The following is a 25,426-nucleotide window of genomic DNA, read 5'->3' on the forward strand; positions in this document are numbered from 1 at the left end:
ATCCCTTTCTGCTCATGTGCCCCCAACCTCCATGAACTCTTCCTTTTCAAAGTCACCCCATACAAGGGGGAACCCCACGGGCAGTTGCCTTTAGTGCAGAACATGGGACGGGAAGCCTGCCATTCAATGACTGGTGGCCGTGGGCCTTTGCCCAATAGCTGGGGTGTGGATCCCTTTGCTGAGGGCAATCAGTTCAGCCTCAGAGGAGAGGGGCTGAGCACCCGCCATGCTCACAGCCAGACACAGAGAAGCCCGGCTGGCCACTCCAATGGCTCCCTGAGCCTTGTTCGGGATGATTGGGGCCACTGAGTTCCCGCCTGGGGGCGGCCATCTCCTGGGGGGGGGCTGCCTGGTAGGGACTGGGGCCAAAACTGACTCTTTCTTCACTGTCTTGTGTGGAAAAGTGACTGCACCTTTCCCCCCCTCCCCACCCCCAGAGAATGACTGGGGCGGGGCCATACCCAGACCCCCCACTACCCTAACCCTGCCTGGAGGATTCTGGCCTGAACGAGCCACTGTGGTGTCGGAGCCAGGAGGGCCGGAAGAAGAGATTAGATACCCTCCTGGCTCAGCTGCGGTGGGGAAGGATGGCCTGATCCTGGCAGATCGACCCAGGTAAACCCCAGCCCCCTCGGAGGGGCGCCCTCAGCCCCGGCCGCAGTTCCACCATTTCTCAAGGGCGGGGGAAATCTCCGTTTCCCACGGGTCCGCCTCAGAGCCAGGCCGGAGGTCAGGCAGCAGGAGAGAGAAGTCCCTTTCCCACCCACCCAGCCACCCTTTATTTTATTTTTATTTATTTTTTTAAACTCCGGGACTCCTGAGGTCCCCGACAAGAGGCGCTCCAGCCGTGCGGGGAAACGTTGCTCCTGCACTCCCGCAGCCTTTCCTGGTTTTGGTCGCTCAACGCGTTCCTCCTTGCCACTCCAGCGTCCATCATCCTCCCCCTCCCGGCCAGCATTGCGAAACGGGGAGCACGTCAAGCCGCCCGGCGGCCCGCTGGCCTCCTCCAGCCAGCCTTTCCGTCGGAGGGTTGCGCGCCTCCGCCGACGGGCGCGCGCCTCGCTCAGAGCCGGCTCGTCCTCGTCGGTGCCCCTCCCCTCCCTTCTCCCTCCCTCCTCCCCCGGGGGGGGCATGAGCTCATCGCGCGGGGCGGGGCCACCGGGGCTCATAAAATCCTCCGCCCGGCCTCGGGCTTCCCCAAGCGGGCCAGCGTTAGCCAGCGAGCCCAGGGAGACGCCCGAGAGGAGCTGGAAGCCGCGCCTCGGGGGACCAAGCACAGCCGCCCCGCCGCCGCCGCCGCCGCCCCGGACCCAGCCGGATCGAACCCGCGCCGCGGCCATGAGCTCCATCCTGGACGTCAATACCCTCTATCAGGTGAGTGGCGCTCAGGACCACGGAAAGCGCCCCCGCGGCCCGAAGCCGGAGCTGGGCCGAGGAGTTGTGTCCCAGCCCGCGCTTCTTTCGGAGGTGGGAAAGGGCTTCCGTGTGAACCGGGGCCGGGCGGAGGAAATGGGAAACCGCCTCTCGCCAAGTCCTGGCACGGAACGAGGAGGGGAAAACTTCCCCGGCGAGTCTGAACATACACACACCCCCCACGAAGTCCCCTTCCTTTCCGTTTTTCCGCTCGCCGGCGGAACTTCTTGCACCAACAATAGAGACTATGCCGGTTTTAAATGCAAGGTCCTGTTTTTCTCCGCCTTGGTTTTTTGTCAAGCCCGTTTCAAAACGCTCCCCAGCCGGTGAAAACAAATGGATAAGCCTGTTTCCGTCAGGGTGTGTGTGTGTGTGTGTGTGTGTGTGTGTGTGTGTGTGTGTGTGTGTGTGTGTGTGTGTGTGTGTGTGTGTGTGTGTGTGTGTGTGTGTGTGTGTGTGTGTGTGTGTGTGTGTGTGTGTGTGTCGCGGGGAGGGGAGAAACCGGGCGTTTATTAATCCGGGTTTATTTGTTGAAGGCTGGCGCCTCGCCAAAGCCGGCGGGGGGGGCGGGGGGGGCTCTTCCTGGCCGCTTGGCTTTCTGTCTGTCTTCTGAGCACCTGGATAGGGGCAGGTCTTTCCTCCCCCCGCCGCTCCGGGGCCCCCCCTCCGGCCCCGACCTGGTGGGAATGGGACCTTTTCCTCCCACAACCGGGAGGGTTGTAGGAAGGACGCCGCTTCGCGACACGGGATCGCTCCCCTCCCGGGGTGAACAGACCGGCCCTTTCCCCAGACTCCACCTCTTAAGGACGGTGTAAAAGGGGAAACGGAAGAGGGGAGGGCTCCGGATCGAGGCCGGCGTGAAAACGGAGCTGTCACGCTGACTCTGAGCGATGGGGAAATGTCTGGGTTAGTTGTCGGGGTCCCCCCACACGCGCGCGCGCGCGCCCCCCACCCAGTGCCCCTGGGCGACAGTTGTGTCCTGGGCCCAAGAGTTTTTAGGATCACGTTCCTGTAGGGAAAGCGTTGTCTGTTTAGTTCTGAGAAGGAGAGCTAGGTAGGGAACGAGAACCTTTCCGAGTTAGCTGCTTTTTCCCCCGTGAAGAGGTCGGCTGTTCCGTGGGGGCGGGCGCGCGCGCGCGAGTGTGTATGTGTGTGTGTGTGTGCGGGCGCGCGGGCGCTCTGGACCTGAAATGTTGAAATCCGGGCCGTTCTTGTGCCAGGGCTTGGAAAGGGGAAGCGCCGCCGCCCGCCTTCCTCCCCTCGCCTTTCCACTCGATGGATTGCCACACATTTCCACGGGAGGACCACCCCTGGCCCCCGCTAACCTCTGTCAGGCCCGGCGGGGTGGGGGGTGGGGGCTGTGGGTTGCTACATTCTAGCTTTGGCTTCTTTGGGGGCGAGAAGGTCAGCCTTGGGGTTTCCAAACGATCCAGCCCGAGATCACAGCTTCCTTCTCTCCGGGGGGCGGGGGCGGGGGAGAAGTAGCAGCGGCGACTCCCTGCCGCTTGGCCTCCTGTCCCAGGACGTCTGGGGGGGGGCACGCCAGTCCTTTTGTGGAACCCCTGCAACGTTTCCAACGTCTTCGAGGTTGTTCTTCCCATGAAAAATGTGGCAAAATGGCCGTCGAAACTGTTTGGAAAAGGAAATCTGCTCACCTTCAGCAACGCGGGGGGGGGGAATGTGAGAGGCCCTCCGGAGGGACTGAGACACGAGGACGGAGGGCTTGGGGGGGGGCTCCGAGCATGTCCCTCTGCTAGAAGCAAAAGGGGCAGAAGGCGACGTTTCTTCCTGTTCTCCAAAAATTCTCTGGAGGGTTTGCAGGCAGGCAGGCAGGAGGGGAGTGGTGGGGAAGCAGGAACTTTTCTTTGGCTTACTTCCTGGAGTGAATTGCAGCCTTTTTTTTCTAGGTCAAGAATTAGCCACCCTCCGCTTGGCTAAGAGACAAGAGACAAGCTGCCTTTGTGTGCTTATGATATAAGCATTTTTTTCAGCCCTCGATTTCATAACGACCCCCTTGCCCCCTCCACTCACCCCCTTTTTTTCTTTTTCAATGTCTTTTCTTTGTCCTGCGTTGCACTCTGCTTAGGTGCACAGATTTGGATCCTCCTGAAGCCCCTGAAAACCAAAATTTCTTTCTGCCTTATCCATACAGGATCCAGCATTTTTTAAAACTTTTTCTAAAGAATGAGAAAAGAGCAACGGGAAGCCTGAGAAGGCTGAACGTGGCCTCCGTGGGGCAGAGGTGGGCAACGTGGGGCCTTCCCCTGGCTAACAGATTGCAGTTCCCACAGTCCCTCGCCACTGGTCATGCTGGCCGGGGCCGATTGCAGTCCAGGGACATCTGGAGGGCCACATGATCTCCCAAGGCCACAAGGTAGCCTAAGGGTTACTGTTAGATTCCAACCTAGAAGTTAAAATCTCCAGTAACCCAGGAATTCGTAACAGGGTGACCTTGCTTCAGTTAATCTTTGTTAGCTGAGCCTTTGGGAAATTAGCTTTTGAAGGTTAGTTCCTACCAACCAGCAGCAGTCCAGCCAGACATCCTGGAGATCAATGAGTTCAAGATTTTTAAAATACAGCTTTTCTGAAGCATCAGAAAAGGACCTTGTCTGGGTGACAAATCTCTGAAGTTGATTCAGTCCAGAGGAGGAAGAGTCAAGCTTCCTCCAGATCAGGTCATAACTGAGAGAAGCTCTCCTTCACGGATAGCTTCCTCTTTCCTTTAGCTCCTATGAGTTTATGGACTTTAGTATGGAGTTTGGTATGGAACTCCCTTAGTTTGGGGGGGGGGAGGAAATATTTGCTTTTGCCTTTTCATCTATCTATCTATCTATCTATCTATCTATCTATCTATCTATCTATCTATCTATCTATCTATCTATCTATCTATCTATCTATCTATCTATCTATCTATCTATCTATCTATCTATCTATCTATCTATCTATCTAAAACGCTGTACTGCAGCTAAAACTGTGCTCACGACCTGGGGTTCAAATCCCAGGTAGCCGGCTCAAGGTTGACTCAGCCTTCCATCCTTCCGAGGTCGGTAAAATGAGTACCCAGCTTGCTGGGGGGGCAATGTGTAGCCTGTATAATTAAAATTGTAAACCGCCCGGAGAGTGCTTGTAGCGCTATGGGGCGGTATATAAGTCCAATAAATAAATAAATAAATAAATAAATAAATAAATAAATGTCCCTAGTAACCAAAATAACCAAAACAGCTCTTGTGAGACATCTGTGTACTTTCACAAGCCAGTTAAAAAAGTTAGTTAGGGAGGACTGGCCCCTTTAATTAAACTGGAAGCCCTTAGGAGACTGGTAAACAAGGAAAAAAGCTTTTGACTGCATAGGGTGGAATGGGCATAACTGGAAAACACAGGGAGTCAGATGCTACCCGCATCTGCCCAGTATGGCCCTCTCTGACCAAGAGTGAGAACTGATTCCTGTCTCTTTCTGTGTACCTCTGATGATTTGGCCCCAGGATTTAAGACAGGTTGCAGTACTGCTGCAGATGTCATTCTGTTTTCCATTGTGTAGGTTTGGAGGTGAAGGCTTATAAACAACTTTTCTAACTTAACCAAAGTTGTGAGAAGGGAGATGTAGCAGCACAAGAGGCTGTTGTGCTTGAGAGCATTAAACGATACCCATGATTTTGACAAGGGCTTGATTTAGGGGTTTTGGTGTCTGGAAGATTAGCTCCACCCCAGAAACACCCATTGGGGCACATTGTTTTGGTGCGGGTCACTTGTGAGGGACAGGCGGGTGGGCGGGCAGAAGTGCTGAGTTTTTTCCGGAGCCACCCAGGAAATAGGTGGGTGTTGTTTTTTGACTGTGTGGCTAAGCGAGATCAGCCATCCTCCCTTCCCTTTGCACCTCTCTCTGTAAAGCAGGATGTTTGCACAGCTGAAAAAGTAGGTGGGGGGGCTGGACTGGTGGGGCAAATGCCAGAACACCCACCCACCTACCCCCTGAGGAACCATCGGAAATGAGTATTTTAATAAACGAGGATAAGGAAGGGGCTTGCTCTAGTATTGCCTCTGCTGTGACTCCCTGGTTTAGACTCTGCCCACGTAGCACCCCCCCCCAATGTCTCCAGACCAGATTTGGACAGATTTGTGTCACACAGATACATTCCCCCACCCCTGTTTACAGCCCAGCTCATTAAAATGTAAACAAGTCACATAAAACAAAACAATGATTTTAAAACATCAGGAATCAGAACCAGCTCTTTTCCCCTGCCCTGGATATTTTGGTACTTGTGGAACAGGGACACAACGGGAGAGGCCCCGGTCCCCCCACTTCCCCCCCATACCCCAAAGTTCTCTTGTGTGGTTTCTCAAAATTCCACCCCTACACACCATTCAGGATCCTTGGAGGACATCTCCCCAGAGAATCCTGCCCAGCCAGCTATAAAATCCCCGATCCAGCCCTCTGGATGTGGTCGGTGCTTCTCTCTCCAGGCCTGCCACAGGCACCCCTGCCTTGGCTTCTGGTGCCGCCATCGCCCTTGGACCGGCTGGCCAGCTGTCGTCTCTGCCGCTCAGGCCCAGCCACGGCTGCGGTAAAAATAACTCCCGCCCAGAAAACCAAGGCTGTGTCAAGCCTTGTTGGGCGCTGGGGTGGGATCCTGCAACGCTGAGGCTCTCCTTTGCTCACGCACAGCTCTGCCAGGAGCCTTAGGGGTGTGGAAAGGGTGTCCGGCACAGAGGACCAGGCGCTCGGGGCTTGGGGGCATTTTGCTGTCCTTTGGGGGGGGGGCTGTCGTCTTGCCTGTTACCTCCTAGACGCCTGCCTCCCAGGTTTTGCCAAACAGCGGAGGCTGAATGTGTGAATCAGAGAATGTGAGACAAATGGAGCTGGAAGGAGTTGATGAGGGCATCAAGCCCAACCCCCCCTGCTCAAGGCAGGGAACTGATAAGAACTGGGTGAGGGGGGGGGGGAGAGAGAAATCACAAAAGGGGTCTGTCCGTGTTTGTGAAGCACGGGTGAACATGGGGTGCAGCAAAATGCAGAGTTTGGGGGAACCTCCTGTTTGTGGACGGCACCTGCCAGAATCCCCCCCCACACACACACACACACACACACAACAGCACTGGGTTGCGGGAGGTTTGGTCCAGGCTGATTCCGTGGCCGACGTGTCTCTTGTCTCGGTGACGCGGCCCGAGGGCTGAGGCAGGGCCCAGGGCTGGCGTGTCCTGTCCTGCCTCGCAGCTCCTGACCTCTCTCTGTGTGTGTTCTCTCTCCCTCACAGAACCTGCTCAACCTGTCACTGAGTGAGGAGCAGGAGGTGTCATCGTCGGGCCCCCACCTCTCCCGCCGCCACTCGGCCTGCTCGTCGGACACGCCGTACAGCAGCAGCCGCAGCAGCAGCGGGGACCCCTCCCCAGTCTGGCCGCTCCGCAGCCACTGGAGCCCCGGCACGGAGCAGCCGCGTCCCGTGGGAGAGCCAGGGCGGCGCCCCCCCTTGCGGCCGGACCGTTCGGTCAGCCTCATCGAGGGCAAGGCCCTGCCTCCGCCTCCGGGCTTCCCGCCCCTCCGGCTGCCCCCCCTCTCCCCGGCCCCCTCCTCCCGCTACAAGACGGAGCTCTGCCGCACCTACAGCGAGACCGGGCGGTGCAAGTACGGCAGCAAGTGCCAGTTTGCCCACGGGCCCTCCGAGCTGCGCTCCATCAGCCGCCACCCCAAGTACAAGACGGAGCTGTGCCACAAGTTCTACCTCCACGGGGAGTGTCCCTACGGGTCCCGGTGCCACTTCATCCACTACCCGGAAGAAGCCCAGCTGCACCAGGGATCCTCCTCCTCCTCCTCCTCCTCCCCGCAGCTCTTGCGCCAGAGCATCAGCTACTCCGGGGTGCCCACGGCCTGCCGATCCTCCCCCCTGCCTAGCATGCCGGATCCAGCCTCCTTCGCCCGGGCGTCCTCTGTGTCTCCCCCGCCAGTGTCTGCTGACCTCCTCTCGCCAACCTTCGGGCCCCTGAACTCTGACCCCATCTCGGTGCTTTCCGCCCTAGGCAACCCTCTTCTCCCCACCTCGGCCGGTGGGGGCTGCTGCTCCTGCCGCTGTGGAAAGTCCCCCCCGAGCCTGGCCAGCCCTTCCCAGACTCGCCGAGACTACTTCCCTGCGGCCCCGGCCGCCCCGGCCGCCTCCGCCCTGCCTCGCACCCCCTCCGCCAACTCCCTCTCCGACCCCGACTGCTACAGCAGCTCCAGTAGCCTGAGCGGCTCCGACTCGCCCGTCTTCGACCTGCAGGCCCCCGGCGGGCTGGCGGGAGGTGCCCACCGCCTGCCCATCTTCAACCGGCTCTCGGTCTCCGAGTGAGGTGCCTTGCCAGGAGGCGATGACGACGTGTACACCGGCATTGCTTTGGTTCACGATGGCCAGGCTGGCTTGTCCGTCTGCGTGTGTCCGTGTGATCTCCAGCCTTCTGAGGGAAGAGGGCATCTGAGTCCCTTCCCGGACCCAGAGATCATCTTCCCCTCAAGCCCTGTCAGTCGAGTCCTCAGCAGATGGAAGCTGGAACACAGCCAGGAGACTTTCCGTCCGTCCGTCCGCCCGCCCGCCCCCACGCCTTCCGCCTTCCGCCTTTGGCCACCCAAGTGCCTTCTTTCAGAAAGAAAGACTCGTGTTCCGATCTGTTTTTCATCCCACCACAACGGTGCCTTCAGCTGGCTCAAGGGACTGCCCTGTGGTGGGCAAAGTCGTCCCGGTTTGTGGGGAACAGCAGCGGTTAGCAACTGGATTGCCCAAATGACTGAACTCAGCCGCCTCTCTGTTGCCGCAGGGGGCCAATTTTATCCCGATTCCCTCAGCGTGGAGCCAAACTTCCCTTCCTCAGGGTTTGTGCTTCTCAACCATGTGACTCCCTCCCTCCCTTACCTCAGGAGTAGCAACCAGGAAGCAGAGGGCTCCCTCACCGCTTCCCGGAGGATCCTCACCCCACCTCGTGCCATCGGACGAAGGAACAGGGTCCTGTGTCTTCCCCGGAGGGAGACGACGGTGGTGGTGCTTCCGTGCCTGGCCTCGAGGCGGGTTTCGGATCCCCTCCCCTGCCTGCCCGTGTTGCTGGTCAGCTGAAGAACAGCTGCCTTCTGCTGCTCTCCTGCGCCAGACTGCCTAGCCCTGCTTTTTCAGGAATTGTGCCTTAGGTCCAGAGTGTTGAGAAAACTGGCCCACAAGCTTCCTCGGTCCAGCCATCCGTCGTATTTCTCTCTCTCTCTTCTTTTCTCACCTGTGAAGTCCAGTGGTCGAGAGGCTGGGCCGTCTCCCCGTCTGACCATCTGCAACATCTTTAGCTGTTCTGTGGATGGGGAACCTTCTGTACCCCTTATTCAGGGCTTAAGCATTATGCACCTCTTGTTTCCTCCCCCCCCCAACATCCCTGAGGGCTTGAAGGGGGAAACTGGGCAGTTTACCTTTTTTTTAAATGCCATGTTTGTATGTAGCAGATTCCTTTGTTTTTCCCCTCAGTGGTAAAGGGGGGAAAGATCCTTCCTGGAGAGGGCTGGGGATCTGTCAAGGGGGATGATGATGAGCCAAGGGGCCCCAGTCTTGGCACCCGTATCCGGCCTTGTTTTCCCGAGGGGGGGGTCTCATCCCAAGTTGCCTCCCTGCTTAGAATATACTGTGAATAAACTCCCTCCCCTGTTTCACACACCCCTGAACGAAAGGACAAGGGGGGGGGGAAGGATACGGGGCCGGGCAGCCACCTTCTGCAAGGCCACCCTCTGTCCTCTCGGCCTTCCTCCTCCATTTAAGCCTTGGGACAGTCAAGCCCCCGGTAGCATTTTCAGGTAGGGCTAAGCAAGGGGGCCCGTTCAGTTTCAACCGCCGCTTGGCAAAGTTCCTCTTTTTTGTTTTTGAGGGGGGGGCGGGGGGACTGCCAGCTCCACAGTCTCTGAGCGACTCTGGGAGTCACAGCCCAAGGGGGGAAAAGGGCCATTTGCCAAGCTCTGGACCCCTCCTCCGAAATTCCCATGAGAATTCAGGACATCATTTTAACGAGACTCCTTGGATGCAAACGAGCTCCAAGGCTTGGATCCAAACTTTGGGCAGACCAAAAGGGCCACGTTCAAGACCACGTTGGACGCAAGCCTTTGGCAGAAAGCAGATTGTGAGGTCAGGCGAAGAGCCTCCCTCTTCCGACCCAGGCTTAGGCTGAGCGGCTCAGAATTGCTCGGGTGGACGCCCAGAGTGGGATGATGGCCATTTCCTAGGAAGCCTTGGCCTGAGTCAGACAGGCTGTGAAGCCCTCTTTTCCTAAGCATTCCGCCCCAGACGTCACCCCCACCCCCCACCCCCCTGCCTTCCCACTGCCCCCGACCTCTTCCGCTGGCCCTCTTTTCATCCTCGGTCACAGTCTGGGGGGAGCAGAAAGGCTGGGAAAGAGACTGCAGAGAATGAGTTGGTGGGGGCCCTGTCTTGAAACCGTTGGCTTTGTTGCAGTGTGGGCAGGTAGAGGGAAAGGGGGGGGGGGAATTCAGGATTCAGAGTGGGCAATGCAGGGGCCCCCTGCCTTTATTTCAAGTCAAGATAGATACTTTGAACAAACAGTATTTTAGCTTCCGGATCAAACCTGCAGCCAAGACAGTAAAAGCACGCCCCCCCCCCTTGCCAGATAACATTGACCCAAGGGAAAGATCCCAATTAGGCAGCTCCTTCCTTGTGCCTTTTTGCACTCACTTTGCACTGATGATAAATGCCATGACCAAAAAACAAGAGACCAGCAGAGTCTGGAGAAAAGGGGGTGAGGCTGTTGGGTGGGAGAGGGGTAGCTTTCTTCAAGAGTCAGGTCGATGCTAACCACCTGCATATCATTTTTGCAGGGCGTATGAGTGTGTGTTTATTTTCGTTGATTTTTTTTTTGAAAAAAGATACTCATTGTTTACCTTGTAAAGTGATCAGAAAACCCCAAATATATACTATTTATAGACTATTTATTCAAACAGATTTTATATTGTATTTATCTTTTTGTAATATTCCAAAATAATATAATGTTATATATATATATAGATATATATATATAGTGTGAAACATGAAAGAAGCAACGTTGTCATAAAATTTTAGTTGTTCAAAGTTTGCTTTTTTCTTTGTTAGAAAAAAAGTTTGCTTCCGAATTTATCGATGGAAATAATGGTCTAGATAATGAATAATAATAATAATAAATATGAAGATCAGAAGTTATTATTCTCTATGTGAACTTTTTTCCCTCCTCCTTGTTCAACTATCTAGTCTTATAACATGTGGGTTTTACCTTGGAAGAAGTTACATGGCTCAGTACATCAGGTCTCCCTCGCTCCCATCTTCAAAAGTCATAGAAATTCTAGTTCATTTTCTCAAAGGGTGAGAAAAAGATCTCTTCTTAAGTGGGGAGCTCTGACCTCAGAAAAGCTGCTCTGTCCCACCCATCGACCTCCTGGGGGCTGTTTGGACTCTCGACATTCACACCCGGGCGATGGAGGGGAAAGACCCTTTATGGAGCAGCCACTCTTTTTGCTCCCTTTATCTGCCGTCTCTCCTCCAAAGAGCCCACGGTAGTGCTTTGTCCCTCCTAGTTACTTTTGAGCCCCAAGAAGTAGGCATGGTTGAGATCCGAGGCGCTGGCAGAGGCCATGGACCCAAAGGACTGTAGCCCTTATACCCCCGAGGTGCCCCTAGAGTTGGTCTCAGAAGGAAGTCATACAACCCAAAAGCCGTGCTGGGAGGGAAGGAATTGGCAAGAACGTGGTCCCTTCTTTCTTTCTGCATTACTGGTGGGGAAACTCGCCCGAGTAGCCTGGGGGCTCAGCAGAGAAGGGCTTCGGTTGCCCTGCTCCTCAACCTTCTCAAAGCAAACCCTCCAGATGTGTCAGGATCAAGACCCCATCATCCCCTTGGTTATGCAGTCTGGGGGCAATGGACATTGTGCCCAGGCACATCTGGAGGGGAAGCCAGATTGAGGGGGGTGGTGAGAGTCTGCCATAACGATTCGCACAGCAGAACGAAGGGGGTCACTGCTTGGTAACCTGCTTGCCTCTCACAAAGACAGTTCCAGCCAGCCCCATCCACGTCCCTCCTCTCTGGCCCTGATATCCCAGGGAGCAGGTGGTGCTCAGCACTGGGCAGAGAGGGGCAGGCCACCCCATTCTGCTCTGGGGAGGAAAGGGTTCCAATTTGGACCTTTCATCTCTGCACAAGGCTGTGGTGGGCAGGAGTGGGTGAGGGTGGGCTGGTCTGCTTCCACTAGGCCAGGAGCACTGATAGTGGGGGGGGGGGGAGACTGTGGGAGAGGCAATGCAGCTCCCAAATGCATGGGCTATCCCTAGCTACAGCAGAGCTGCTGAATCTTGCCCCCCCCCCCACGCTGCTTAGGGCAGGACTAGCTGGCTGGCTCCCTGGGGATGCACATTGACTCCCCCAAGCCCTTGGCTTCTGGGCACCGAGGGGGGGAGTGAGAGAGAGATCACCAAGGGCTACTGCCCAGGTACTGAATAAGAGAACACTCACCTCGTGAATCCTGACAATCCCAGAAAATAGAAGAAATGGAAAGAGGAAATATATGTCCCAATTTGGAGCAGTTTTATTTCCTGGCGGGGGGGGGGAGGAGAGAAAGACTGTCCTTCAGCGGCAAGACAAAGGACCTCCATCGTATGAGGCTCCATCTAGGAAAGGTCCCCTTCCAGCATTGGTGGAACCCCAGGACCGAGACCACGAAGAGGCTGGACTGCAATGCCCATCAGACCCCACCCCACTGGCTACGCAGGGGCTGATGGGTTGTGTGGTCCTGCAACATCTGGAGGGCCCCAAACTGCCTGGCCCTTGGAGGCCCACAGTGGCAGAGCCAAATTCAGAGCGCAGCCTGGGCTCCCCGTGCCCAGACCCTCCCCATCCCCCACCCAAGGCAACAGAAAGAGTGAAGGGGTGGGTGGGTCGCCGGGATGGACCGAGGCAGGCTGGCAGGGGAAGCCAGAAGACAACCCCAGGGAGGTCAAGCTCCTGCTGCTGTTGGCATGAACAATTTGCACCCTTGTGAGACAACTGAGAAAGATTAGCTTCCTCAGGCTGGGAACCGGCTGTGCTGCGGAGGCCAGGACCCACGTCAGAGCGGACGCTGAGCAGGGAGGGAGTGGCCGAGCCACATTCCAGCTGTTCAGGTTCAGGGCCCGCCAGCCAGGCAGCCCGGCAGCCCGTGTCTCTCTGGGAGGGGACACCTCCTCCCTGCGTGTCCTCACCCTAATCCTGTCTGCAAGAACCCGCTGGTTGGCTTGCCCTGCCCATCTCGGCTTCAGGCTTCTTGTCAGCAACTGCCCTGAGCTTGAAGGCAGAAGCGCCCCCTCCTAGGCGGAACAAGCAAGCCACTGCTTCAGAGCAACCGAGAAGCCCAGCAAAGCCCTGCAGTGAGGAACCCAGCCCGGGGTGGCCCTCTCCATGCGTGATATCTCGCCTCCATGCTCAGGAAGCAGCCGAGCCCCTCCTGGGGAAGTAGACCTATTCTTTGGCTCTCTGTGACGCTGGTGCACTTCCTAGCAAAAGGCAGCCAGGTTTCGTATCCTGATGTTCTCACCAAGCTCACCCCCCCCCAAAAGGTCCTCAGCCAAAGCCCCAACCTTACGCTGCACCTCGAGCCAGCTCAGCCAGAGTGGTGGAGGCAAGGGTGCAGGAAGCAGCCACTCTTCCAAGGGAAAGGCTCGGTCAGGACCCTCCCGGCCTGAGGAGTCTCCTTTGCTTGACCAAGAAGGAAGCCCCTCCCGGCCATCTGTGGGCCGTGATCAAAGGCCCTGCCTCTGCAGCACCGTTTTTCCCTGAGGCTTCTTGGTCTCTCCAAGAGAAAGGAGAACAGCCTACAAACCCGCAGAGTGCTGGGAGATTTAAAAATAAAAGGTGGGAAAATACAAAAGAAAAAGAGGGTGAGGTAGTGGGGGGGGGTGACACAAGGAAGGACTGCTGAAGAGTTTTCCCAAACCCTGGGTGGCACGAGGCTCCTTCCTGGGTTCCTCGCTCCCTCGTCCCACCCTTAACAGAACTGAGCAAGAGCTGAGCAATGGGGCAGCCCCCACAGCATGTGATGATGGCCAGCCCCAGGAAGAGCTCATCCTGAGCCCTGGCAGAACCGCCAAGAACCTTGACCCAGGGTCTTCGGCAGAAGCTTCTGCGGCCGGCCGTCTCTTTGGCAGAAACAAAGGGAAGACCGTTCTCCCCCTTGCAGATGATTCCTCTTTTCTTCTGGATCATCATCAGCCAACCTTCTCATCAGCAGCCACGCCGGGTGGCCATGTTTTGGCGAGAACTCTGCTCCCTGAAAAGGGGCATCTTCCTCAGAGCAGAACAGGTCCTTTGACAAAGAGGTTCCTCCTTCCCACACGCCAGCCTACTAGCACTGCCAGGCAAACCAGCTATGGGTATGTGTGTCTGTGTGTGTGTGCCAAGGGGGATGGGGGAGTATCCTGGCTCACAAAGGGGCCACCACCATGCTGCAGGGGCTTCCTGGTGAACAGGCCCATTGCATGGGGCAGCCAGGGGCCCATCGCTCTCACCCACAAGCGGAACTCTTATCTCGCTCAAAGGCGGAAGTCGTGCAACCACAAAGCCCCTGTTGCATCACGGCCGGGTCGGAAAGATGTGTGCTGGTCGAGGGGAAGGGAGGGGGAACAACAGAGTGGCCCCCAGTTGATGGAAGAAGAGGCTCCTGGTCTGGCAAGGGGGGGGGAGCCTCACCAGCTTTCCTATTCTTTGAGCGTGTGGAGTTGTGTGTCTCTTGTTCTTTCGAAGGACACCTTGATCTTTCTTTCTTTCTTTTATATGATTATTTTAACCGCTCATCTGGCTGCCAAGGCCACTCCGGGCAATTTACAAACAGGATAAACAATAACATAATAACGAGGGCAATCAACAACATCCAAATAAAATATAAAAGGTACTCTAGACAAATTATACTGAAAACCACATAATAAATGCATAATAAAATAAAATGAAAATGATGCTTACTTAAGGCCTAGCATTTCAGGGTTTTAGCCCCCTTCTCAAGGGGTGGGGTTGGCGGTGGACTCTAAAAAAGGGAAGGGAAGGTGCGCAGGGCAGTAGAAGGAGGCAGGCAGGTGGTCAGTGCTCAGCTGTACTTCAGTGCGTTGGCCACCTGTTCCGTTCACGTCCACCATGAGGTTTGGCCCGGAAGCACCAGGCAGGGCCAGGGGGTTTGTCATACTGAGCACCATCCTCTTTTGGCACCATCCAGGATCAGAAGTGGAGCTGGCTCTTTCCTCGATCAGGGCCCCTCCCCTGCTTTGCCAAGAAGCACCCTTGAGCTCCAACTTGGGAGCCCGAGGGAGCCTGGGAACTTCATTTCCCTGAGAATTCCCAAGGCTCCCGACTCCTAAAAGGGAAGAGGGAAGCAGCAGGGGAGACTGGGAGTGCCTTGCCCGGCCAGTCCTTCAAGGTGCTGCCTGGCTGAACAACAGACAAAGTGCTGCGCAGCCCTTTTCTAGTTTAAAATGTAACCCAAGAGGATCTTCCCTCCACTGCTGCTCACACATGCGCGCGCACACACACACACACACACACACACACACACTTTGCCAACCTGCACCAGTGGAGTCCCCCCTTCCCCCCCTTCTCTTCTCCCCTGGCTGGCTTCAGGGACTCCAGCCGGCGCTTGACAAAGCGCTGCCCTTAAAAGGAAATGTGTGGAGTTGCGCGTCTGCACAATGTGAAGTGACGTGGGAGTGACAGAGGGAGAGGGGGAGGAAGGTCGGCTCTGCGGGCGGCTCAGGTTTCAGAGCTGAACAGGCAGGCCAGGATCCCTTCGAGGCGAGAGGGCTGGCACCTGGGCAGATGTGCAGTTGCTGAACAAGAATGTAACCCCATATTACCTAATCCCCTTGGCAGTGGGTGGCGTAGGGTCCCCCCCAACACACACACACACACACACACACACACACACACACATACACAGAGGCTCCCAGGGCTTCCGAAATTGCCATGCATCTGCAAAAGGGGGGAATTTCCCTTCCACAGCTTTTCCTGTTGGGAAATTTGGGGCCGCTTTGGATCCAAGGTCGCTGCTGTTCTCAGTTTTGGCAGGTGCTTGACAGCCACCAAGGTTGAAAGAGAGAAAAGGAGCTGTGTGGGGCCGCCCAAGGCATTTTGCTGTCTGGGGCAAAGGGCCAGAGGGCAGCCTGCCTCCCAAATCCAGGTGCCCTCAGCACGGCTGCTGGGGGAGCGCCCTCCAACCCAGCTGTGTCATCAGGCTAAGGACCGCCGGGCGAGGAGGCCATGGCGGCAGAGAGCCAACGGGGCTCCTGAGCCACTGCCTGCCACTAGACCATTGAGAGCAAGGCCACAAATATGAAGGAATGTCCTTCGTGGAGAGAGTAAGCCGGACTTTAGAGGAGAGACTCCTGACTACAGTTCCCAGAATCCCCTAGCCACCTCTAGGAGTGTAAAGGGTCCCTTTTCCTAACACCACGGAGGCCGACTCTTGCCTTGGTTCCCCTTGTTCTTATAACCTTGCTCTCTAATGTCTTTCCTGAAAGTGGGAGGTTGAGCGCATAGGGATGAAACACCCGAAGGGATCAGGAGGACCCCTGGCCACGCCTGGGATCAGAGCTGGGGGGGGGGTGAGGTGGGGGCACTTGCCCCTTGCCTCAAGGCTGCCACCTCCCAGCAGTTCATGGCAAGCAATGCCAAGACGACTCAGACTCTCCAAAGTAAGCCCACCCCACCCCCACCCCACCAGACCTCCAGAGAGCGTGGCTGGTGTAGGAGCATCAGCAGCCACGTCCACGTCCAGTGGTGTCCTGGTGGCCAGCCAGCCCCCCCCCCTCCCTTTCTCTGGTCTTGCCTTGCTTCATGCTCCATGCAGGGCTGCTCCAGGATGGAGGGTGGGGGTCGGGGGGGGAGAACAGATACAGCAGGGCCACCACCCTGCCCAAGCAAATCCTCACCTGCTTCTCAAGGGAAGGAGGAGATTGCATCAGAGTATTCCCCCCCGTCCCCATCCCCCCCCCCGGTCTCTAGAGGCCAAAAGGCCAGCGGAACAGATTTGAATATTTTTTCCAAATCAGCATGGGCAAAGCTCACCACCATGGGCCATGTCTCCTTCCCTCCCCAGGCAATCTTGGACTCAGACACACACACACCCCCTTCGTTCGGCCACCTCTTTGCTGCCTTCCCACACCCCCATCCTGCTGAGCAGGGGCAAAGGGCATCCAAGCCAACTCGGACTCCCGTTGGTGAGCCCAGCGGCCCGGCAGCATTCTTTGAAAGCCACTTCCCTGAACTACTTAAACAGCAGACGAGGAGGGAGGCCAGGGTTTGAGCGGCCGGCTTTCGCCCAGGAGGATCATTCCTCCTCCTCTTCCAGGTCAAGGAGGTGCACGTCGTGGGCAGCCGCTCTCCCAGGTCCCCCCCCACCCCTCTCCCCTCACTGACTGACTGCCCCAGCCGTGGGACCTCCTGCTCCCAAGCCAGCCACGCTGCCTTCCTGGTCCAATGATGGCGTCTGTCCCCTCCCCGTCCCTGAGATGGATTGGCCTTTGGCCTTTGGCCTTTGGGCCAGGTGGGGAGACCAGGGGAGCCAGAAGCCCTCTTTTTGAAGGACCGGTCCAAGTAAGGTTGCGATCCTGAGCACGCTTTGCGAGGGAGCAGAGGTGGGAAACGCCATGCTTAGGACATCAGCCAGAATCCTGCTCGGTGCCTCCATGAGGCTGAGGCTGGGGTGGATTGCCAGGAACTGCAGGCCAAACAGAAACCCTGGACTGGCCACAAAAGGGCCCCTTTTTGGGTTACAATCTCCCTGGGATTACGAGTCTCAGGGTCGGCTGGGCACCATGTGGGTCCCGGGGCGCATGGGAGCTGCCAGCCAAACCCGGTGGCTTCTAAAGGGCAGGCAAGGGGTCCAACCTCCAGGTCCAAGGTTGACCCACAGAGAGCTTCAACCAGTTGGGGTGCTCCTCCTGGCTCAGGGGTGTCCACTCAGCCCCCCAGGTTGGGGGGAGTCATCCTCCCTGAGCTTCACTCACCTCACAAGGGTGGCTAAGCATAAAACGGCACACGTACCACTCTCTGAGTGGCAGGAGGGGACCGCAAGGCGTCACGTGCTCCTGTTTCTTTGAAGGGCTTTTATCCAAAGGGTCCCTCGGAGGCTTCGAGGTGTCAGTAGCCACAGAGTCCCCCCCCCCCAGGTCTTTTTCAGTCTAAGGAGGCAACAGGAAAGGGACAGGGAGGAGGGGAAACCCCCACCTGGTCACTCCTATTTAACCATACAGTTCTTCTCATGATAGAGACCATGATATGATGGCTGGGCTCTCAAGGCATGCTTTGGGGCTGGGGGGGGGGGAGGCACAGTGACAGCACCCACACACCATGAACTCTGCTCGGCAGCGTAACTCAGAGATAAAGAAAGATAAATGCAACTTACTTCTGTGCTTCACAGGATGATGCAATAGGCCATGTCCTAAGAAAGCAATCCGTGTAACCATTTCCTTTTTTTATTTTTATTTTTATCTTTTGCAGCAAAGGAAAAAGCAAAGCCTGCTGCTTCTTTTGCCCCCCACAGTGCTTAAAGTGCTCTCTGGGCAGCCTGCCGCTTCTAACGATGGATGCAGGCGACACGTGGGCCCCTTCCTTCCCTTCCCAAGGAGAACATAAGGGCTGAATGTTCCTCCCACCCCACCCCGAGGTCACCTGTTTGGCCGGAAATCTCAACAAGCCTTCCCTTTTCTCACGAAGCCCGAGTCTTCTGGCCTTCTGGGGCCATTTCCCTGCCATCCTGGCTCACAAGGGCATCACAAGAGCCGGGCAGCGAGGGCCGACGGGCAGCACGGAGGTTCCCAAGCGTGACACGAAGCAGGCCTGGATAGAGACACACACACACACACACCCATCCATCTCCCTGGAGACGAGCCTCGTTGCCAACCTCCAGGCGCTGCGGTTTCCCAGTGATGCCAAGGGGAGGGGAGGGGGGATCCATGAGGGGAGAGGGAGGGAGGAAGAGACAGGCTGCACCCCCACATCCTAGGCCAGGTGCAAAGGAAGAAAGTTCCTTTTTAGTTTTTTAGTTTTGGTCCAAAAAAGGAACTTCTCTCCGGTCTTGCCAGAGGGCCTGCTTTGGTTTTTGTTTGCAGGCCCTGCTGAGCAGCCGGGGGGGGGGGGGCAGGGGAGTCCTCAGTTTCCAAGCGAAGATTTCCCAGCCTTTTAGAGTCTGGCCCGGAACATCTTCAATGGATGGGTTTAACAGGAGGAACGGAACAGGAGGGCCAGGGCAGAGTGGGGGCAGCTGCCCCACGTAGAGGGGGCCTCCCCCCCACCCCACCCCCAGGACAGGATAGTTGAGCTCCACTGGACAGCTAGGTAGGGACGTTTTGCAGCTGCCTTCCAGCTCGGTCGCTCCTACTTTTCAAAGGCAGGATGGATTCATCTCGGATGGCAGGGCTGGTCTCCGATAAGCGAGGAAATGCTTGCTTGTGCTTGAGTCATCCTGGCAACTCAGATAGATCATGTTTATCAGGTAAATTTCCCAGGAGGTGTCCTTGTGCAAGACTTCCACCTCTCGTTCTGCCCTCACATTTCCTGGATGGTCCAGGTCATTTAAGGTTGCCAAATTTTTGTCCTTCATGGAGCTCCTGGACGTTCAAGAGCAAAAGGCTCTTCCTTGATGGTCCAGAGGAGGCAGAGAGCAAACTCTTTCCTGTGGCTTTGGTACGCCTTGAGCTCTCCCCCCCCCCCCCAGAAAAGGGGCCCCTTCGTCGCCACCAAGGGCTGCTTCTAACTCAACATCTTGCAGAGCCTGGGGTGTGTTTTCTTCATCATCATCTTCAGTTTTCGATGTTTTAAAGGTTACATGCATTAATGAACTCTTCCTGCTTTCTGTTCTGCCAGCCACCTCCCTTGGCAAAGGACCTCTGGGGATATTGCAAAGAAATGGGCCCCACCCGTGCCAGCCCTGGAAACCTCACCCACTGATCTCTCTGGATCAAAAACGGATCTCGCAGGTTCGGGAAGCGAGAAGCCCCCCCCCCCGACCTCCTTGAACGAAGCGGGGAGGGCGGTGAGAAGGAGATGCCCGGCCGGCGGCCTTTAAGGCTGGGGTAACCTCTTAGCAAAAGCGGAGCCCTTGTTTGTAAACAACCGAGACCAGCGTTTCACACCGATGATCCTTCCACACGCGCACTTCCTCCCGAGTGCTGACGCGTCTTTCAACACCCAGCAGCGACTCTGCGGTCGCCTTGTTTTTCAACAACAGCGCTGGGCCAGAAATCAACAGGTAGAGCTTCCTGTCGCGGTCTTTACCTGTTGAATCACCCTGTGGACTTGCTGGCCCCACCCCCACCCCTCCACTCTCGCCAAAGCCTCTCCCCCCCCCCCCCCCCCGCTTGACGAGCAGAAAACGGGTCGACTGGTTAACCTTTGGTTCTTGTTTCCAGGAAATCAGCGCCAAGGATCGATCGAAACCTCCCGGTGAGTCAGCCCCGCCGCGCCCCGATCCCACCTCTCCCCACCAAGAAGAGAGCCCGGCGCAGCGGGGAACAAACTGTTCTGACGACCGGGGCGGCTTTGCAACAACAACAACAAGCCCCCCCCGCGCGCGCGCGGGCACGCAAAAAGAAAAAAGAAAACACACACACACAGAAACCCCCCAAACCCAACATGTTTTGTTACAAGTACGGCATTGGAACCAAAGGTCGCGGGAGCCCAGAAGGAGGCGAAGCCTGAACCGGGGAGGGGCGGGGAGGGGAGGGGGTGTTGCGGAAGCGGGCGCGGGGGGGGGATTGGCGGCAGGGATCCGTCCCTGCGCAGCGTTTGCCAAGCCTGCCCCCTTCCGGAGCCAAGTGGCAGCACCTCCATCTCTCCTCCGGCCCAGGTAGGCAGGCCTGCAGGATTGGGCCCCGCTGGCTCCGGATCACCTCGGCTCCCCCACGGCCGTGTTGCCCCCCCACACACACACACACACCCGACCCGGAGGTGGCTGAATGGGGAGATCTCGGACCCTCTGCTGCCAGGCGCCCCTGGCGTGACCCCAAGCGTAGTTTTTTTTTTAATTCTTACATTTTAAAACCTCTTTTGCTCCCTTGAACTCAAGGCTGTCTTTTGTGTGTGCCCCCCCCCCGCCAACTCAGCTCCTCCTCACAACAGTCTTGCGAGGTTGGCCAGGGTGGTGGGAATGCTTGAGAAGCCCAAGCTTGGCCAGTGAGCCGCCTCCTGTATGAACCCAGGGCTCCTAATCCCACCGTCGCCCTGCTATGCCACACCAGGCGCCGGCGCTTGGCCTTCCCGATGGATGGATGGATTGGATTGTTTTGCTTTTCATCCAGAACTGAACTCAGAGCAGGATGGCTCCTCCGGGCCCCTCCCTGGAAGAGTCCAGAGAAGCAGGCCGCTGGGACCCTGTCTCCAGATCATAGGGCAGCCCAGAGCCGAGGGGAGGGGAGGGGAGGGGAGCCTTGCTTCTGAGCCGGCCAAGCACCGAGCAGCCCCCCCCCAGCTCCTGCAGCCCTTGCTGCTGCTCTTGCTCTAGCTGGGGCCCCCCAGCCCAGGAAGAGCGGAGGGGGGGTCCTGCCACCCCCAGGAGGGAGGTCTTCTCGGAAGGTGACCAATTGCCCACCGGGGCCAGGGCTTGCTTCCACGCCCTGCTCCAAAGTGTCTGGTGTAGGAATACCACCTGGTGGGTCGGAACCATGCTCCACATGGCAGGGTGGGTGTGAGGGCCTGGATGCGCCCCCCCTCCCTGCCCAGTGTCTCTGTCTCCCATCGGCCACCTCCCTTCCTGGCGCTTCGGCCCGCCAGTGCCACACAGAGGCAACAACCCCACTTGGTGCTGAGCCCCTAAGACTTGATGCCAGCCAGGAAGGGATGGGTCAGGCACCCCAGTTTTAAAAACAGCCTGCCTTCCCCCCCAAAGCCAGCGACCTCCTCTTCCAGCCCCACTTGCTCAGAGATCCGTGGCTTCCCCAAAGAGCACAACAAAGCCCTGGACCCCAGCTGGTGCCCCGAGACGGGCCACCCAAGGGGCAAAGCCAGCGGGCCATTCCAGGCCATGCCTTTTGAGTATTTCCAGGTGGCCGGTTTCAGTCTGCCTTTGACTTAAAATCCGAGGAGGAGAAAGGGGGGGGGGGGAGAGGAGATGGGAGCCTGGTTTGCTTGATGTGACCCACCAGAGCAAGAGGTCTTGGACAAAACTGTGAAAAGTGGCCATGCAGGCCGGCCAGGCCATCCTGGGAGCTGAAGACCTGAAAGAAAGGCTTCTCCAGGTACCCACAAGCCCAGCTTTACAGCAGAGCAAGAGAAGGTAGCAGGTGATTAAAAGGTGGTACAATGTTCACCTTCCCGAGATGTATTCCTTGAAAGCTCCATGCCCAAGCAAGGAGACTTGCAAACAAACAGCATGGTTTTCTCCTGATGACCAATCACAAGGTGTGTGTGTGGAGGGGGGGAGCAAGGCCATGTGCAACAGGTGGAGCTGAGCAAACCCAGTGCTAGGATCCAGAAACGTCTTTTACTCCTTCAAGGGCCCTCCATTCTAGCGAAGCTCTGTGTCCTCTGTTTTGGCCCAGAGTATGAAGGGCTCTGTGTGTGTGTGTGTGTGTGTGTGTGTGTGTGTGAGAGAGAGAGAGAGAGAGAGAGAGAGAGAGAGAGAGAGCAGAGGGGCTTAGGGAGTGACCGCCTGGAAAGCCAAACATCCCCTTTGTGGTTCTTGCCAAACCCTCAGCCCAACTGCTGTTTTGTGGGCAATGCCACACACAGGAGACACCTGGAGCACAACTTCCCCCCCCCCGAGCCCCCTTTTCCTGAGGTGCCTGGGCGGTTTCTGTCCTTCTGGTTTTACCTCTGTGTCAGTGGAGCGCCAGAGGGAATCCACCCGATCCTGCCTGATTTCGGAGCTAAGCAAGGTAGGGCCCGGGTGATCCACACACACACCCCCAGGAACCCCAGGGGCCTCCAAGTAGGGCCAGGAAAGGATCCTGCCTGAGAGCCCCGGGGGCAGCCCTTCAGGCCAGGGTTGGCCGTCGGGGGGGGGCCTTGACGGACCCACAGCCTGACCCATGGGAAATGGTTCCTCGTGCACCTAAAGAAGCAAGGTGGGGTCTGGAAAGGCTTGTTCCAAATAAAACCAGTTAGCCTTTAATGTGTCCCAGTACCCAGTGGTGGTGGTGGAGTTGGTGGTTTTAAATCATGTTGAGTTCTGGAAAATGCAACGGTTTGTACCCTCCCGAAGATGTACGTCTGGCCCCATTACAAGCCTTGCCCACCTGTGAGCAACGGGGTCCGGTTCACCTGGTTGTGAGGTTGGTTTGGGCTGGGATTTTCTGCAAGGCCCATTTCTGTGTTCAACCCCCCACCCCACCCCACCCCCACCCCACCCACACACCAAAGGAACCACCGGGCAGGAGCAGTCTTGTGGTTTTCCTGGTGTGGCCACCCCTCCCTCCTTCTCAAACTTGCACTGGAGGAATGGACAGCCTGGTTATATTAAAGCCCCCCCCCGCTCCCTCCCTCCCCAAATCAGCTCTGAAGCTTCCCTCAGAATTATGTCTCCTTCCCCCACTTCCCCCACTGCAGGGCGTCCTTTTGGGGGTCAAGCAGGGTCAACCGTAGGGCTCCAAAAAGGGGAGGAGGCCCCTCTTTCTTCCCCCGGCCCTCCTGTCCAAGGTGATTAAATGGAAGACAATTCAAGGAGCCCAGGAAAAAGAGGCAGTTTCTTAAAGGCAGGGAGCGAGAGGTGTATTGCTCTGTTGGGCTGCAACACTCAAGGGTCTCTGCAAGAATTGGGGAGTCTTATGGCCCACTTTTTTTTCAAACTACAAAGCCTTCCTTCAGAGCAAATTCGGCCGGGCTCCTTCCATCTTTGAAGCCACCTCTGTTCCAGAATGGATCCGTTGGTCTCGACGTGACTGCCCATCTGTTTCTCGCCCGGGTCCAGAATCTGAAAGCCCTTCACCCCTTCCGCACCCGCTTCTCTGCGTTTTGCCCACCACTCCCTGTGCCCGTGCAGGGGAACCCAGGCAGCGTTGACGCCCCGGCCCCCAGGAGGGTCCCTGAAGGAAGGCAGGAGGGTGGAGGAGGCTTGGAGCAAAGCCTGGCCAGCCCAAGAAGCTGATGGAATTTGCCATCTGGGTTGGCGGGAAGAGGAGGTGGGGACGCTGGGGCAGAGAGGACGGGTGGGTGGATTACTGCCTCCGTGTGAAAAGCCTCCCTCCATCCCCAGCCCCCTTCTCCCCATTTGATAGAGATTAGGGGCAGACCAGCAAAGGCTGGGTCTGGCCCCATATGTCCCCAGCCGTCTCTACAAAAGGAAGACCCAGCCACCGCCAGCCCCCCCCCCCCGCCATGACCTCTCAGCAACAGGCCCTCGTTCCCTGGGCAACTGACCCCCCTTCCTAGTCTGTGCAAAGACTTATTGTGGGGACTTCTAAAGGGGATGTGGGGTGAAGAGGGGGAGGGTGGCTGGGCCAGCAGCTGTTCCCCTGCTCCTTCTTCTTCCAAGGATGGGAATGGTCTCTAGGCATGCTGGGGCCTGCCTCCAGACTCCCCAGTTCCCCCTCCCCTCCAGAAGCCCAGGAAATAAACCCCCTTGTTTTCTTTTTTCCTAGAAGAAAGTCAAAAGCACAGGTCTTGGCAATGTCAGAACACTTGGTAAGAGTAAAACGCTTTGCTTTACTTCCTTTTTTATTTAACTCATACGCTGCCCAATAGTATAATGTGCGCACTCTCTGGCTGGGTAACAAATGCAAATAATCCAACAAATTAAAAAGAACTTAACTCACAAGTGAACAATACAAATCAATACAATACAATAAAAGGTGGCATAGCTCACCAAAGCCAGAATAAACCCAATTTAAAACACAGGTTATCAAAAGGAGGAGATTAAATGCCATGCTTTGATGCATGGCATTGATGGGCCCTGAAAAGGCTTGGCACTGAGTTCAAAGAACGAAGCTTGGCAGGAGGAAGGGCCAGCAACTGAAGAGCAGGGCGGGGGGGGGGCTGGTGGATCCTTCTTTCCTTCGTTTTATCCATCATCACCTCCTTCCTTCCTTCCTTCCTTCCTTCCTTCCTTCCTTCCTTCCTTCCTTCCTTCCTTCCTTCCTTCCTTCCTTCCTTCCTTCCTTCCTTCCTTCCTTCCTTCCAGCCCCCTGTACTACTGGGCAATTTACTGCTATTAAAACAAGGAAAACAACATCACACTAATCACAAACTTGGCAAGAGAAGCGGGGGGGGGGGGAGTTTGACGCCCACCCGCCTTCCCCTCCCCTCCCCTCCCCATGGCATCAGGGCCAGCCGTAACATCCAGGTCTGAAAGTCCTGGCGGAAGAGGAAGGTCTGTGCAAGAACATCCAGCTGCCATCCCCTGCGGATGCTGGACAAACCGGTGGCCTTCCTGTCGTGCCTTCCCTCCAGAGAGCTCAGGGCCATGGGCAGAGTTCTCTTCGCCACCCCTGACATGCCTGTGAGGGAAGTGAGGCTGTCAGAGAGAGAAAGGGACTGGCCCTAAGGTCACCCCTGGGGCCTTCAGCTGGGACCACACACACACACTCACACACACACACACACACACACGTCCAGCCCTCCAGGCAAGACCTCTCCTGCACCATGTCCTGGGGTTTTTTTGGGGGGGGGCAGCGCTGGAGTCATGGATCCTCAATTCAGGCCTTGTTCTCTCCTCCCCCAACAGGGGCATTTTAAACTTGTTTCTCCATTGTGTAGTTTGTGTGTGGGGGGGTTGTTTTTTCTGGGGAAAAAACATAAACTGAGCCTTAACTCTGCCTTGAACCCACAAGGTCATAATTACGTGAAATTAAGCAACCTGGAAGAAGGAAGAGGCTGGGTGGGGGGGGGGGGGTGAGGTGGTGGGCCTGCCCCAGAGAGGGTGTGGGAGTGTGGTTGCGAGAAGAAATCCATGCCTGGCACCGGATGCCTGTGCTGGCTGAACAAGGTGCCTCTGTGTTTGTGTGTGTGTCTGTCTGTCTGTCTGCACATGCACACATACAGAGAGAGAGAGAGAGAGCGCCGTTGACAAGAAGGGCTTTGGCCATTGCTGGTGT

At 56.9% G+C, this 25,426-nt stretch overlaps 1 protein-coding gene across 1 annotated transcript; it reads left to right on the forward strand.

Moving 5' to 3' along the window:
- Positions 1-1,116: 1,116 nt before the first annotated feature.
- Positions 1,117-10,595, forward strand: ZFP36 (ZFP36 zinc finger CCCH-type). Its single transcript, XM_020787082.3, has 2 exons — positions 1,117-1,374; positions 6,666-10,595. Exons 1-2 carry the CDS (start codon positions 1,132-1,134, stop codon positions 7,731-7,733), a joined length of 1,311 nt encoding a protein of 436 aa, XP_020642741.3. The 5' UTR covers positions 1,117-1,131; the 3' UTR covers positions 7,734-10,595.
- The last annotated feature ends 14,831 nt before the right edge of the window (positions 10,596-25,426 follow it).

The sequence above is a fragment of the Pogona vitticeps genome, chromosome 9 (genome assembly GCF_051106095.1).
Source record: "Pogona vitticeps strain Pit_001003342236 chromosome 9, PviZW2.1, whole genome shotgun sequence".
In the NCBI taxonomy this organism is placed as follows: Eukaryota; Metazoa; Chordata; class Lepidosauria; order Squamata; family Agamidae; genus Pogona; species Pogona vitticeps.

What these genes read in the sequence shown, in the direction of transcription:
- ZFP36 (XM_020787082.3), top strand. Translation starts at nt 1,132, where the DNA reads ATGAGCTCATCGCGCGGGGCGGGGCCACCGGGGCTCATAAAATCCTCC. An exon ending in ACGTCAATACCCTCTATCAG is followed by an intron (nt 1,375 to 6,665) that starts GTGAGTGGCGCT and finishes TCTCCCTCACAG; the next exon opens with AACCTGCTCAACCTGTCACT.